This window comes from Sphaeramia orbicularis, chromosome 21 (genome assembly GCF_902148855.1).
Source record: "Sphaeramia orbicularis chromosome 21, fSphaOr1.1, whole genome shotgun sequence".
NCBI lineage: Eukaryota > Metazoa > Chordata > Actinopteri > Kurtiformes > Apogonidae > Sphaeramia > Sphaeramia orbicularis.
This window is the reverse complement of record NC_043977.1, coordinates 48,012,147-48,027,326: the sequence shown is the minus strand read 5'-3', so window position 1 is coordinate 48,027,326 and position 15,180 is coordinate 48,012,147. Positions and strand designations below refer to the sequence as shown.

General features: G+C 39.6%; 1 protein-coding gene across 1 annotated transcript; it reads left to right on the top strand.

Moving 5' to 3' along the window:
• Window positions 1-14,008: 14,008 nt before the first annotated feature.
• LOC115412061 (neuromodulin-like) lies at window positions 14,009-14,853 on the top strand. Its single transcript, XM_030124358.1, has one exon. It carries the CDS (start codon window positions 14,009-14,011, stop codon window positions 14,759-14,761), a length of 753 nt encoding a protein of 250 aa, XP_029980218.1. The 3' UTR covers window positions 14,762-14,853.
• Window positions 14,854-15,180: the final 327 nt, after the last annotated feature.

Sequence of the window (15,180 nt, the reverse complement as noted above, 5' to 3'; positions counted from 1 at the left end):
TCTTCTGATTACCCTGTAGGAAACCCCGAGTTCCTCTAGTTGTCTAATTTCTTGCAGCAGTGAGCACAAATACAGTGTATTCCTTTGCAGTTCTCCCTCAGTCTGGAACCAATGACCGACCGGTCAGCAGCTGTTGGGACACACTTGTCATTTATTACCTAATGCACAGTCAGCGTTGGGAGGGTTTGGTTTCAGATGTGTTTCTTTATAAATGACTGAATACATGGCATTTCATGCAATTCAGAATGTGAAAGTTCTATATATCAGTTCAAATATAAGACGTACACCGGCTCATGTGCACATGTGGAGTTTGTGTGAGAGTCTGTAGTCACCACAACTGCAGAGAGGTGAGGTTTTATATCACTCAGTTGTTTATATTATAATAAGACTGTCCTGAGAGACAACTCTACTGTAGTTGTGATAAAGTAATAAGACTGTAATGGTAAGCTTTTTATTGAGTTTGCACTCTCAGAAATCATTGTCTGTGAACACCATGCCATCCACAAATGCAGGTTAAAGCTCTATCATACAAAGATGAGGCTGAAGGTGAAGATGACCCAGACATGCCACTACCTTATCTGGACTAATGCTCAAAGTGAAAAACTAGTCTGTGGGACTAAACTGGGAAAGATATCTCACCCACCTTGCCTCCAATGTCATTCACACTGATGTATGAATGCGTATGAATGTTTGGTCAGAGGGCAACTTGGCAGCCACACTTCCATCAGCCTGCCCCAAGGCAGCTGTGGCTACAAACATAGTTCACCACCACCAGAATGTGAGAGTCAATGATCAATAATTAATAATGTAAAGCACTTTGGGTGCCTTGAAAAGCGCTATAGAAATCAAATCCATTAGGGATGCACGATACCAATACCAATATCGGGTATTGGTCTAATACTGAGCGTGCGTAAGTCTACTCATAAAAGTGCTCCAATGCAACCACACCGATTACCATTTTACAGCAGCGTGACATTCACAGTCAGCAGGGATGTGGCGTAGGAGTCATGTGTGGAGGTTTTTCAAAATGAATGACTGTGACAAAAGCAATGCTGACTGCAAGTTATGTTAAAGACACAGACGGATACGGATAGAGTGTTCTGTCCATCCTCTGCGTACATTCCGTACGTAATTCTGTCCATTTTAGCCAGCAGATGTGTACCCAGAGCCATATAAAGATCATCATATTATCTTATACATAAGGCTCTGTGCGTACACAGATGGAGAGGCAGTACCACTGGGAACCATGGAATGTAGCGGGTCTTTTCCAAGAGTGCCTGTATAAGTTCGTGAAAAACTACTGACAAATTCATGACCACTACCCTCATCAACATTAGTATCAATTTCAGTTCAGTTTTAGTTTATTGTCATTGCCATAAAAGACAATGACATGTCGTTGGACCACATTAGTATTACCTCCTCTGTCTTCGCCATGTTTGTCATTACTGACTGTCTTCTTCTTCTCAAAAAATGTTACTCTTCTTCGTATTTGGCAAGTATGCTTAATTAAGAGTGGTGCCCTCTGGTGGACTGATTGAAAAATGCTCATTTTGATGCATTAAATGTCAGTAATAGCAGTTTATTACAGTTAGACTAACGACAATGACAATAAGTAACTAAGAACTGTAATGGTATTATTAAGTACTCATATTGGTACTCGGTATCAGCAAGTAATCAAATGTGAGTACTTGTACATGAACTCGGTCTGGAAAAAAATGGTATTGGTGCATCCCTAATTATTATTTTTAAAGACTGCATCTGTGATGGTATGAGGTTGCACTAGTGTCTACTGTAGAGTCCGATGGAAATGATCTGCCTGTGGGTCAGACCTTTCACCAACTCAAGGCAAGACAGTTGGAGTATCAGTAAACAAACGAATTAGTTCACACAGTTTTTTAATTCATTATGTTCTGTTCCCTTCCCAATTTTTTGTAGTTGAAAGTTGGGTAATTTCTATGGAAGCTAAGAACAGTCAAGGTTTAACATATTATATGGTCATTATCTCAAGATAACAAACTAATTAATTTGTTATCTCAAGATACCAAAGTTTGTTATGTCATGATAACGAATTAATTAGTCGTTATCTCAAGATAACAAAGTTTCTTTTCTCGAGATACCGACTTGATGTTTGTTATCTTGTTATATCGAGATAACAAAGTTTGTTATCTCGTGATAACGAATAAATTTATTTCATTATTTTGTAATAGAAGATGCTGAAAGGTACCACATCCTCCACATTGCTGCTTTCAACAGCTGTTGCTGATGTGCTGTACAGAGCAGAACACACATTCAACAAGTTACAGAATTTTGGAAATTTCAATCCAATATGGCCGACTTCCGGTTGGTTTAGGGGCGTGGCCGTATTAATATTTTTTGTTTGTCTCCTCATGATGAATCGGTGCACTGATTTTCGTGGCTCTACGACAAACTTTACGTTAGACGTGCTCCCATTGGCATAATGCATTTCTACTTTTCAAGGTGGCGCTGCCGCAACATTTTTTTACCGACATCTACGCAACCTATATGTAAATTCAATTTTACGCACTTCTGAATTTTAGACAAAATTTGGTGAGTTTTCATAAAAGTTCAAGGGGTCAAAATTGAGCTCAAAGTGCAGGAGAAGGAAAAATAAGACAAAAAAAAAAAATTATAATAATAATCTGAGCAAGAACCATATAGCCGTTTCTGTGACAACCACATATTTGGCCTTATCAGAAAGCTCTCGAGGTCCCCCACGTGTCTGTGGGGTCAGATGTCATGTGTCGTGCACTTACACACACGTGACTGACCCCAAGTGGGCGTGGCCCATTGACTCCCATTCATTCTGAGCAGGTGTAAATATGCGATTTGTGCACATGTCATATACATCTTCGGAAAGGTCTCAGTGCCGTGAATGTGAATATGTATGAGAGTGGCGACAGTGGCAAAAGGCGACCGCATCACTGGCAATTTTGTCCCCATGCGCCCACTGCAGACTCAACAGGCCCTGCGCTAGCTTCACTTGGCTGGGGCCTAATTAAAGCCACAAGCGGAATCTAAAGGCCCTCGCGACGGGCACGTCCAGTACAAGTATGTCCATTGTTAAGAAGGTGGTGCTCTAGCACCAAATTTTATGTCTTCTGATGAATGGGTGCAGGCCTGGGAGATTGACAATTGACTCAAATTTGAGACATATCAGTGTTCGTATGCCCAAACTGAAAAAAATTTTGTATAAATAAATCTGTAGGGGGCGCTATGGAGCCTATATTCAATTTGTTCCATTGAATTGGTGTAGGCCTGCGAGATGTACCACTGAGTCAAATTTGAGCCAAATCGGTGTTCGTATGTCCGAACTGATGCAATTTTCATGAAGGTAAATTTGTAGGGGGCACTACTGAGCGAAATGGCAATTTCTTTTGATAAATGAGTACAGGCCTGGGAGATTGACAACTGATTCGAATTTGAATCAAACTGGTGTTCGTATGTCCAAACTGAAGCAATTATCGTAAAGGTAAAGTTGTAGGAGCCGCTATAGCACCAAATTTCCAATTTTTCTGATAAATGGGTGTAGGTTTGGGAGATAGACGTCTGAGTCCAATTTGAACAAAATCTGTGTTCATATGTCTGAACTGAAGCAATTTTAATAAAAAAAATAGAAAAAAACTTGTAGGGGGTGCTGTAGTGCGAAATTTAAATTTCTTTAGACAAATAGTTGTAGGCCTAGGAGACAGACGTCTGAGTCAAATTTGAGCCAAATCGGTGATCACATGTCCGAACTGATATCATTTTTGTAAATGTACATTTGTAGGGGGCACTATAGTGGAAAATTTAAATTTCTTCCAATAAAATGGCCTTAGGCCTGGGAGATTGACCAGTGATTCAAATTTGAGCCAAATTGGTGATTGTATGACCGCACTGAAGCAAGATTTGTAAAGGCAAATTTCTGAAAAAACTTTGCAAATTTTGTGACCTCCTTGCACAAAAACGGTAAGACTGATCCCAAAAAATTCAGCTAACATTTGATGCCCCACTCCTCTAGATACTGTATACAAATTGTGACCTCATTTGGCCAAACACCCAAGGAGGAGATAGTTAAAATACGACGTAAGCAAAAATGCTGACTCAGCATTTTGGAAAATTCAATCCAATATGGCCAACTAAGGGTTGGTTTAGGGGCATGGCCATAATAATATTTTTTGTTTGTCTCCTCATGATGAATCTGTGTACCGATTTTCGTTGCTCTATGACAAACTTTACGTTGGACGTGGTTCCATTGATATAATGTGTTTCCACTTTTGAAGGGGGCGCTGTCACAAAATTTCTTTACCGACATCTACGAAACCTATGTGTAAATTCAATTTCTCACATTTCTGAATTTTGGGCAAAATTTGGTGAGTTTTCGTAAATGTTCAGGGGGTCAAAATTGAGCTCAAAGCACAGGAGAAGGAAAAAAAAGACAAAATTAAAGCCGCAAGCGGCATCTAAAAGCTCCTCGCCACGGGCACGTCCAGTAGAAGTATGTCCATCGTTCAGCAGGTGGCGCTCTTGCACAAAATTTCAATGTCTTCTGATGAATGGGTGTAGCCTGGGAGATTGACAACTGATTCAAATTTGAGGCAAATCTTTGTTTGTATGTTCAAACTAAAGAAATTTTTGTATAAGTAAATCTGTAGGGGGCGCTATGTAGCTAAAATTAAATTTCTTCCATTGAATGGGTGTAGGCCTGTGAGATTTACCACTGAGTCAAATTTGAGCCAAATCGGTGTTCGTATGTCCAAATTGATGCAATTTTCGTGAAGGTAAATTTGTAGGGGGTGCTACTGAGCGAAGTGGCAATTTCTTTGGATAAATGGGTGTAGGCCTGGGAGATTGACAACTGATTCAAATTTGAGCCAAATTGGTGTTCGTATGTCTAACGTGAAGTCATTTTCATAAAGGTAAAATTGTAGGGGGTGCTATGGCATCAAATTTAAAATTTTTCTGATAAATGGGTGTAGGCCTGAGAGATAGACGTCTGAGTCAAATTTGAGCCAAATCGGTGTTCGTATGTCCGAACTGAAGCAATTTTATATAAAAAAAATATTAAAAATTTTTATAGGGAATGCTGTAGTACAAAATTTCAGTTTCTTTTGACAAATAGGTGTAGGCCTGGGAGACAGATGTCTGAGTCAAATTTGAGCCAAATCGGTGTTCGTATGTCCAAACTGATGTCATTTTTGTAAATGTACATTTGTAGGGGGCGCTATTGTGCGAAATTTCCATTTCTTTCAATAAATGGATGTAGGCCTTGGAGATGGACGTCTGAGTCAAATTTCAGCCAAATCGGTGTTTGTATGTCTGAGCTGAAGCAATTGTGAATGAATGAATACAAATTTCAATCCAATATGGCCGACTAAGGGTTGGTTTAGGGGCGTGGCCATAATAATATTTTTTGTTTGTCTCCTCATGATGAATCTGTCTACCGATTTTCGTGGTTCTACGACAAACTTTATGTTGGACGCGCTCCCATTGGCGCAATGCATTTCCACTTTTCAAGGGGGCGCTGCCGTAACATTTCTTTACCAACATCTACGAAACCTATATGTAAATTAAATTTCTCACACTTCTGAATTTTAGGCAAAATTTGGTGAGTTTTCGTAAATGTTCAGAGGGTCAAAATTGAGCTCAAAGCGCAGGAGAAAGAAAAACAAGACAAAAAAAAAATAATTAAAGCCGCAAGCGGCATCTAAAGACCCTCGCCAAGGGCATGTCCAGTGGAAGTATGCTCATCGTTCAACAGGTGGCGCTGTAGCCCCAAATTTTTGGGCATGGACAAATTTGGACATGCTTACATTGACGTAATGCATTTCCACTTTTCAAGGGGGCGCTGCAGCAACATTTCTTTACCGACATCTCCGAAACCTATATGTAAATTCAATTTTGCACATTTCTGAATTTTGTACAAAATTTGGTGAGTTTTCATAAATGTTCAGGGGGTCAAAATTGAGCTCAAAGCGCAGGAAAAATAAAAATAAAAAAAATTAAAGCCGCAAGCGGCATCTAAAGGCCCTCGCCAAGGGCACGTCCAGTGGAAGTATGCTCATCGTTCAGCAGGTGGCGCTCTAGCCCCAAATTTTGTGTCTTCTAATGAATGGGTTTAGGCCTGGGACATTGACAATTGATTTGAGACAAATCAGTGTTCGTATGTCCGAACTGAACAAAATTTTGTATAAATAAATCTGTAGGGGGCGCTATGAGCAAAAATTCAATTTGTTCCATTGAATGGGTGTAGGCCTGTGAGATGTACCACTGAGTCAAATTTGAGCCAAATCGGTGTTCGTATGTCTGAACTGATGCAATTTTCAGGAAGGTAAATTTGTAGGGGGCGCTAGTGAGCGAAGTGGCAATTTCTTTTGATAAATGGGTGTAGGCCTGGGAGATTGAAAACTGATTCAAATTTGAGCCAAATTGGTGGTCGCATGTCTAACGTGAAGTAATTTTCGTAAAGGTAACATTGTAGGGGGTGCTATGGTGCCGAATTGAAAATTTTTTTGATAAATGGGTGTAGGCCTGGGATATAGACGTCTGAGACAAATTTGAGCCAAATTGGTGTTCATATGTCCGAACTGAAGCAATTTTAATAAAAAATATTGAAAATTTTTGTAGGGGGCGCTGTAGTGCAAAATTTCAGTTTCTTTTGATAAATAGGTGTAGGCCTTGGAGACAGATGTCTGAGTCAAATTTGAGCCAAATCGGTGTTCGTATGTCCGAACTGATGTCATTTTTGTAAATGTACATTTGTAGGGGGCGCTATAGTGCAAAATTTCAATTTCTTTTAATAAATGGGTGTAGGCCTGAGAGATGGACGTCTGAGTCAAATTTCAGCCAAATCAGTGTTCGTATGTCTGAGCTGAAGTAATTTTTATGATGGTAAATTTTCGAAAAAACGTTGCAAAGTTTGCAACCTCGTCAAACAAAAACGGTGGTGCCGATTCAAAAAATTTGGCTAACTTTTGATGCCCCACTTGTCTAGATACTGTACACCGATTTTGAGCTCATTCGGCCAAACGGCTTAGTAGGAGATAGTTAAAATACAACTTCAGCGAAAATGCTGACTCAGCATTTTGGAAATTTCAATCCAATATGGCCGACTAAGGGTTGGTTTAGGGGCGTGGCCATAATAATATTTTTTGTTTGTCTCCTCATGATGAATCTGTCTACCGATTTTCGTGGCTCTACAACAAACTTTATGTTGGACACGCTCCCATTGGCGCAATGCATTTCCACTTTTCAAGGGGGCGCTGCCGCAACATTTCTTTACCGACATCTACAAAACCTTTATGTAAATTCAATTTCTCGCACTTCTGAATTTTAGGCAAAATTTGGTGAGTTTTCGTAAATGTTCAGAGGGTCAAAATTGAGCTCAAAGCGCAGGAGAAAGAAAAATTAAAGCCGCAAGCGGCATCTAAAGGCCCTCGCCAAGGGCACGTCCAGTGGAAGTATGCTCATCGTTCAGCAGGTGGCGCTCTAGCCCCAAATTTTGTGTCTTCTAATGAATGGGTTTAGGCCTAGGAGATTGACAATTGATTTGAGACAAATCAGAGTTTGTATGTCCGAACTGAACAAAATTTTGTATATATAAATCTGTAGGGGGCGCTATGAGCCAAAATTCAACTTGTTCCATTGAATGGGTGTAGGCCTGTGAGATGTACCACTGAGTCAAATTTGAGCCAAATCGGTGTTCGTATGTCTGAACTGATGCAATTTTCAGGAAGGTAAATTTGTAGGGGGCGCTACTGAGCGAAGTGGCAATTTCTTTTGATAAATGGGTGTAGGCCTGGGAGATTGAAAACTGATTCAAATTTGAGCCAAATTGGTGGTCGCATGTCTAACGTGAAGTAATTTTCGTAAAGGTAACATTGTAGGGGGTGCTATGGTGCCGAATTGAAAATTTTTTTGATAAATGGGTGTAGGCCTGGGATATAGACGTCTGAGTCAAATTTGAGCCAAATTGGTGTTCATATGTCCGAACTGAAGCAATTTTAATCAAAAATATTGAAAATTTTTGTAGGGGGCGCTGTAGTGCAAAATTTCAGTTTCTTTTGATAAATAGGTGTAGGCCTTGGAGACAGATGTCTGAGTCAAATTTGAGCCAAATCGGTGTTTGTATGTCCGAACTGATGTCATTTTTGTAAATGTACATTTGTAGGGGGCGCTATAGTGCAAAATTTCAATTTCTTTTAATAAATGGGTGTAGGCCTGAGAGATGGACGTCTGAGTCAAATTTCAGCCAAATCAGTGTTCGTATGTCTGAGCTGAAGTAATTTTTATGATGGTAAATTTTCGAAAAAACGTCGCAAAGTTTGCAACCTCGTCACAAAAAAACGGTGGTGCCGATTCAAAAACTTCGGCTAATTTTTGATGCCCCACTTGTCTAGATACTGTACACCGATTTTGAGCTCATTCGGCCAAACGGCTTAGTAGGAGATAGTTAAAATACAACTTCAGCGAAAACGCTGACTCAGCATTTTGGAAATTTCAATCCAATATGGCCGACTAAGGGTTGGTTTAGGGGCGTGGCCATGATCATATTTTTTGTTTGTCTCCTCATGATGAATCTGTCTACCGATTTTCGTGGCTCTACAACAAACTTTATGTTGGACGCGCTCCCATTGGCGCAATGCATTTCCACTTTTCAAGGGGGCGCTGCCACAACATTTCTTTACCAACATCTACAAAACCTTTATGTAAATTCAATTTCTCGCACTTCTGAATTTTAGGCAAAATTTGGTGAGTTTTCGTAAATGTTCAGAGGGTCAAAATTGAGCTCAAAGCGCAGGAGAAAGAAATTAAAGCCGCAAGCGGCATCTAAAGGCCCTCGACAAGGGCACGTCCAGTGGAACTATGCTCATCGTTCAGCAGGTGGCGCTCTAGCCCCAAATTTTGTGTCTTCTAATGAATGGGTTTAGGCCTAGGAGATTGACAATTGATTTGAGACAAATCAGTGTTTGTATGTCCGAACTGAACAAAATTTTGTATATATAAATCTGTAGGGGGCGCTATGAGCCAAAATTCAATTTGTTCCATTGAATGGGTGTAGGCCTGTGAGATGTACCACTGAGTCAAATTTGAGCCAAATCGGTGTTCGTATGTCTGAACTGATACAATTTTCGTGAAGGTAAATTTGTAGGGGGCGCTACTGAGTGAAGTGGATATTTCTTTTGATAAATGGGTGTAGGCCTGGGAGATTGACAACTGATTCAAATTTGAGCCAAATTGGTGTTTGCATGTTTAACATGAAGTAATTTTCGTAAAGGTAACATTGTAGGGGGCGCTATGGCGCCGAATTTAAAATTTTTCTGATAAATGGTAGTAGGCCTGGGATACAGACGTCTGAGTCAAATTTGAGCCAAATTGGTGTTCGTATGTCCGAACTGAAGCAATTTTAATAAAAAATATTAAAAATTTTTGTAGGGGGCGCTATAGTGCAAAATTTCAGTTTCTTTTGATAAATAGGTGTAGACCTTTGAGACAGATGTCTGAGTCAAATTTGAGCCAAATCGGTGTTCGTATGTCCGAACTGATGTCATTTTTGTAAATGTACATTTGTAGGGGGCGCTATAGTGCGAAATTTCAATTTCTTTTAATAAATGGGTGTAGGCCTGGGAGATGGACGTCTGAGTCAAATTTCAGCCAAATTGCTGTTCGTATGTCTGAGCTGAAGCAATTTTTATGATGGTAAATTTTCGAAAAAACTTCGCAAAGTTTGCAACCTTGTCACACAAAAACGGTGATGCCGATTCAAAAAATTTGGCTAACTTTTGATGCCCCACTTCTCTAGATATGGTACACCGATTTTGAGCTCATTCGGCCAAACGGCTTAGTAGGAGATAGTTAAAATACAACTTCAGTGAAAACGCTGACTCAGCATTTTGGAAATTTCAATCCAATATGGCCGACTAAGGGTTCGTTTAGGGGCGTGGCCATAATAATATTTTTTGTTTGTCTCATCATGATGAATCTGTCTACCGATGTTCGTGGCTCTACGACTAACTTTATGTTGGACGAGCTCCCATTGGCGCAATGCATTTCCACTTTTCAAGGGGGCGCTGCCGAAACATTTCTTTACCGACATCTACGAAACGTATATGTAAATTCAATTTCTCACACTTCTGAATTCTAGGCAAAATTTGGTGAGTTTTCGTAAATGTTCAGAGGGTCAAAATTGAGCTCAAAGCGCAGGAGAAAGAAAAATAGGACAAAAAAAAAATAAAAATAATTAAAGCCGCAAGCGGCATCTAAAGGCCCTCGCCAAGGGCACATCCAGTGGAAGTATGCTCATCGTTCAGCAGGTGGCGCTCTAGCCCCAAATTTTGTGTCTTCTAATGAATGGGTTTAGGCCTGGGACATTGACAATTGATTTGAGACAAATCAGTGTTCGTATGTCCGAACTGAACAAAATTTTGTATAAATAAATCTGTAGGGGGCGCTATTAGCCAAAATTCAATGTGTTCCATTGAATGGGTGTAGGTCTGTGAGATGTACCACTGAGTCAAATTTGAGCCAAATCGGTGTTCGTATGTCTGAACTGATGCAATTTTTGTGAAGGTAAATTTGTAGGGGGCGCTACTGAGCGAAGTGGCAATTTCTTTTGATAAATGGGTGTAGGCCTGGGAGATTGACAACTGATTGAAATTTGAGCCAAATTGGTTTTCGCATGTCTAACGTGAAGTAATTTTCGTAAAAGTAGCATTGTAGGGGGCGCTATGGCGCCGAATTTAAAATTTTTCTGATAAATGGGTGTAGGCCTGGGATATAGACGTCTGAGTCAAATTTGAGCCAAATTGGTGTTCGTATGTCCGAACTGAAGCAATTTTAATAAAAAATATTAAAAATTTTTGTAGGGGGCGCTGTAGTGCAAAATTTCAGTTTCTTTTGATAAATAGGTGTTGGCCTGGGAGACAGATGTTTGAGTCATTTTGAGTCAAATTTTCGAAAAAACTTCGCAAACTTTGAAACCTCGTCACACAAAAGCGGTGATGCCAATTCCAAAAATTCGGCTAACTTTTGATGCCCCACTTCTCTAGATACTGTACACCGATTTTGAGCTCATTTGGCCAAACGGTTTAGTAGGAGATAGTTAAAATACGTTAGCGAAAACGCTGACTCAGCATTTTGGAAAATTCAATCCAATATGGCCGACAAAGGGTTCGTTTAGGGGCGTGGCCATAATAATATTTTTTGTTTGTCTCATCATGATGAATCTGTGTACCGATTTTCGTGGCTCTACGAAAAACTTTATGTTGGATGCGCTCCCATTGGCGCAATGCATTTCCGCTTTTCACGGGGGCACTGCCGCAACATTTCTTTACCGACATCTACGAAATCTATATGTAAATTAAATTTCTCGCACTTCTGAATTTTAGGCAAAATTTGGTGAGTTTTCGTAAATGTTCAGAGGGTCAAAATTGAGCTCAAAGCGCAGGAGAAAGAAAAATAAGACAAAAAAAAAATAATAATAATAATAATCTGAGCAAGAACAATATAGCCGTTTCTATGGCAACCACGTATTTAGCCTGATTTGAAAGCTCTCGAGCTCCCCCACATGTCTGTGGGGTCAGATGTCACGTGTCGTGCACTTACACACACGTGACTGACCCCGACTGAACGTGTCCCATTGACTCCCATTCATTCTGAGCAGGTGTAAATATGCGATTTGTGCACATGTCATATACATCGTCGGAAAGGTCTCAGTGCCGTGAATGTGAATATGTGTGAGAGTGGCGACAGTGGCGACAGGCGACCGCGTCACTGGCGATTTCGTCCCCATGCGCCCACTGCAGACTCAATAGGCCCTGCGCCGACTTTACTCAGCTCGGGCCTAATAACCTGCCAGTGAATGTGCATTTTTGCACTGTTTCATGTGTTTTCACAATTCTATAGCATAACATTTGTTTCACACTGATCATTTGCTTTGTTTTTTTGCTTTGTGTAAAATAGAGCTGCAGCCATCAATTAGTAATGAATTAACCTGTCGATTATTCTCTACAATTCGGTTCAATTAAATGATTATTTGAATAAGTGAAAAAAATAGTAAAAATGTGCAAAAGACATGTCTGAAAATAGCAACTTGTCCTTTATTCCAGAACCAGCTGAAATAACAACCACAATAGGAAAATAATATATAAACAAGTGGTGCCAGGCACAACAAACCCCACCCCTCACATGTATTGTAGCTTATTTTGGCATCAATCCCGCTGACGTCATCATGTCTATGTTTGTGCCAATGTCAAAATATCAATTGCCTTTATATACAGGGGTTGGACAAAATAATGGAAACACCTAACATTGTGGCATCATAGAAGGTGTTTCCATTATTTTGTCCAACCCCTGTATGTGCCAAGTTTGAAGTAAATTGAAACAAAATTGATGTTTTATAGACATTTGAAATTTCACCCATTATAAGTAAAAGGGAGAAGAAAAAATATTTTAAAAATTCATAAAAAATTTGAACTTTGACTTGCTTTTCCCAAAATGTAACCACATCTATTCTGAGTCACTGGTAATATATAAACCCAATTTGGTATGAATTCAACCAATAGTTTTGCTGCTACAGTCTTAACAACAAACCAACAAACAAATAAGTTGAACCAAAAACAATACCCCTTGCTTCCCCTTCAGGGGGCGGGGTAAAAATATCTAAATAGAAATAACAACAATAACAACAGTGTAAAATTACATATAAAAATATCTGTAGACATATAGAAATAACAACAATAACATTAAAGTATATATAAAATTATCTCTATATAAAAAATAACAGCCAGCTGACATCTACAAACAGTATGTGCACTGTAGTCTTCAACAAACTTACTAACAATTTAAGATGTAACTGACACACGACTTTGTGGTGATCCTGGCATCCATAAGCATCCATGTGAAACTCAACAATGGAACCAATGTTTAGCAGCAGTGAAATTAAGGAAAAAAGCTTCAATTAAGGAAAATTGGAATCAAATAATATTTTTATTGATTTGAGTCAATTAATCCATTAATCCAGGGGTGTCAAACTCATTTTAGTTCAGGGGCCACATTCAGCCTAATATGATCTCAGATGGGCAGGACCAGTGAAATAATAACAGTGAAAAAAGTTTCTTCAGTTTAGAGGTGAAACGATTAATGGACTCAAAGTGATCCAAAAAAAAATCAGTCAACCACATTTCACCTGAATCAAAGCTTTGTTTCCCTGATTTCTCTGCCTTTAAACATTGGTTCCACTGTTGTGTTTCACACAGACACTTATTGTGATGCAAAAAGAAGCTTCATTTCAGGAAAACTGCAATAGAATGTTTCCCTTCAACCAATTCGAGTCGATTAATCGAATCGTGAATTTTTACATTCGCTTCAAGCACCTAATCGATTAATCGGTTGCAGCTCTACTTCAGTTGTGATAAAGTTGACATCTGTAAAATTTTCTTTGAAATCTGATTAACATGAACAACTGGAAACATAAGAAAAGCAAGTGAAATTTTAACAATATTCCGCCTCAGATTTTCAGTTTATCATTTACACATGTGCGTTACAACTCACATTGCAATCACAAATATACAAAACATTTAATAACAGGCAAAATGTTGGTACAATTGCATTTACTTCTCTTAAGACATTTCCAGTTGTTCATATTTGTTCAGGTAATTCACATTTTTTTCTTGTTAATGTGAGTATTGTCATGTAATTTTAGTTTTTTACACTAAAACAAAGAGAATTTTTGCAGTTTTCATTATTTATTGGTTTAATATGATAATATTTTACTGATCTGACCCACTTGAAATCTGATTGGCGCGTCTGTATATGTCAGTATGTGGAACCTGAACTAAAATGATTGTTAATATTCAGTGTAATTTTTGCATTTCACAAATTCATCCCAGGGGCCGGATTGGACCCTTTGGTGGGCCGAATTTGGCATTAATCGTTTCAGCTCTAATATAAAATAATAAATGTTCTGCCTCTTCGTCTTCACTACTTCTTGCTGTATTTTCTTCTACTTAAGATGGTTCTGATCCAGGACTACACCCTGACACCAGAGAGGACCATCCCAGACCAGATCTTCATCAACTCAGAGACAGACAGACAGAAAAACCGGTCCGTGATACCACAGCCTGCCACCGGGGGCGCTCACTCAGATGAAGAGGATGAAGAGCAGGAAGAGGATGAAGACCAGGCCTACGTGAACCGAGACAATGGGCTATTGTCGGGAATTGGCTCCTGCCAGGAATCCTGCGACGTGTCGGGGAGCAGCAAACCAGTGGCATCAGCGGACTCTGGGAATCTGAGCGACAGGATGTCAGCTGAGGTGGAGGCAGAAGAAGAGTGTGATGCCCAAGGTGAAGGAGCAGAGGACTCGTTTATATCTGGGAGGAGCCAAACAGGAGACACAAATGAACTGGAGGAGGTGGAGACAGAGGAGGTGTGGGAAAACTCTGGGAGCGTAAACCTGTTCTCAGTCACTCTTGCTGCACTAGATGGACACAAAGAAGAAGAGGAGGAGGAGGAGGAGGAGGAGGAGGAGGGTGCAAGAGACTTCTTAAAATCTGATTTGGAGTCTTTACTTCCCAGAGACACTAAACATACTCAAGGCCTCATAGACTCACAAACTGAGACTCAGTCTGATGATCTGAAAGCATCAGACTTTAATGAAACTGGATATGAGGGCAAATGGACACACGGACGTACAGCCTCCAAAACTGTCAGACACAAAGAGAGGAGGAGGAGGAGGAGGAGGAGGAGTTCTCAGGATACATGAGTCATAGATGATATATGTTTATTAGAGCTGCTCCTGACCAAAGATTTTCTTATTTTGCCGAAATGGCAAGTTAAAGAAGAAACAATAACAGCAAAAAAACATTTACTAGGGTGGTCCAAAACAATTTTCTTTAAGATTCTCTGGATTAGAACCTTGCAAACAGTATAGGATAGTTTGTTAATGTAAATATTTTCATAATTTAATGTTTTTTTGCACTAAATCAAAGACAAAAAATGGGTGTTGTCACTATTTATAGGTTATTATGATATTATTTTTGAGTTCGATGCCCTAACTTGCACTTTGCAAATTCATCCCGCAGGCCAGATTGGAACCCTCAGCAGGCCAGTTTTGGTCCCCGGGCTGCATGCTTGACACCTGTGATCTACACGATCAGTAAATAAAATAGAGGAAAATATCTG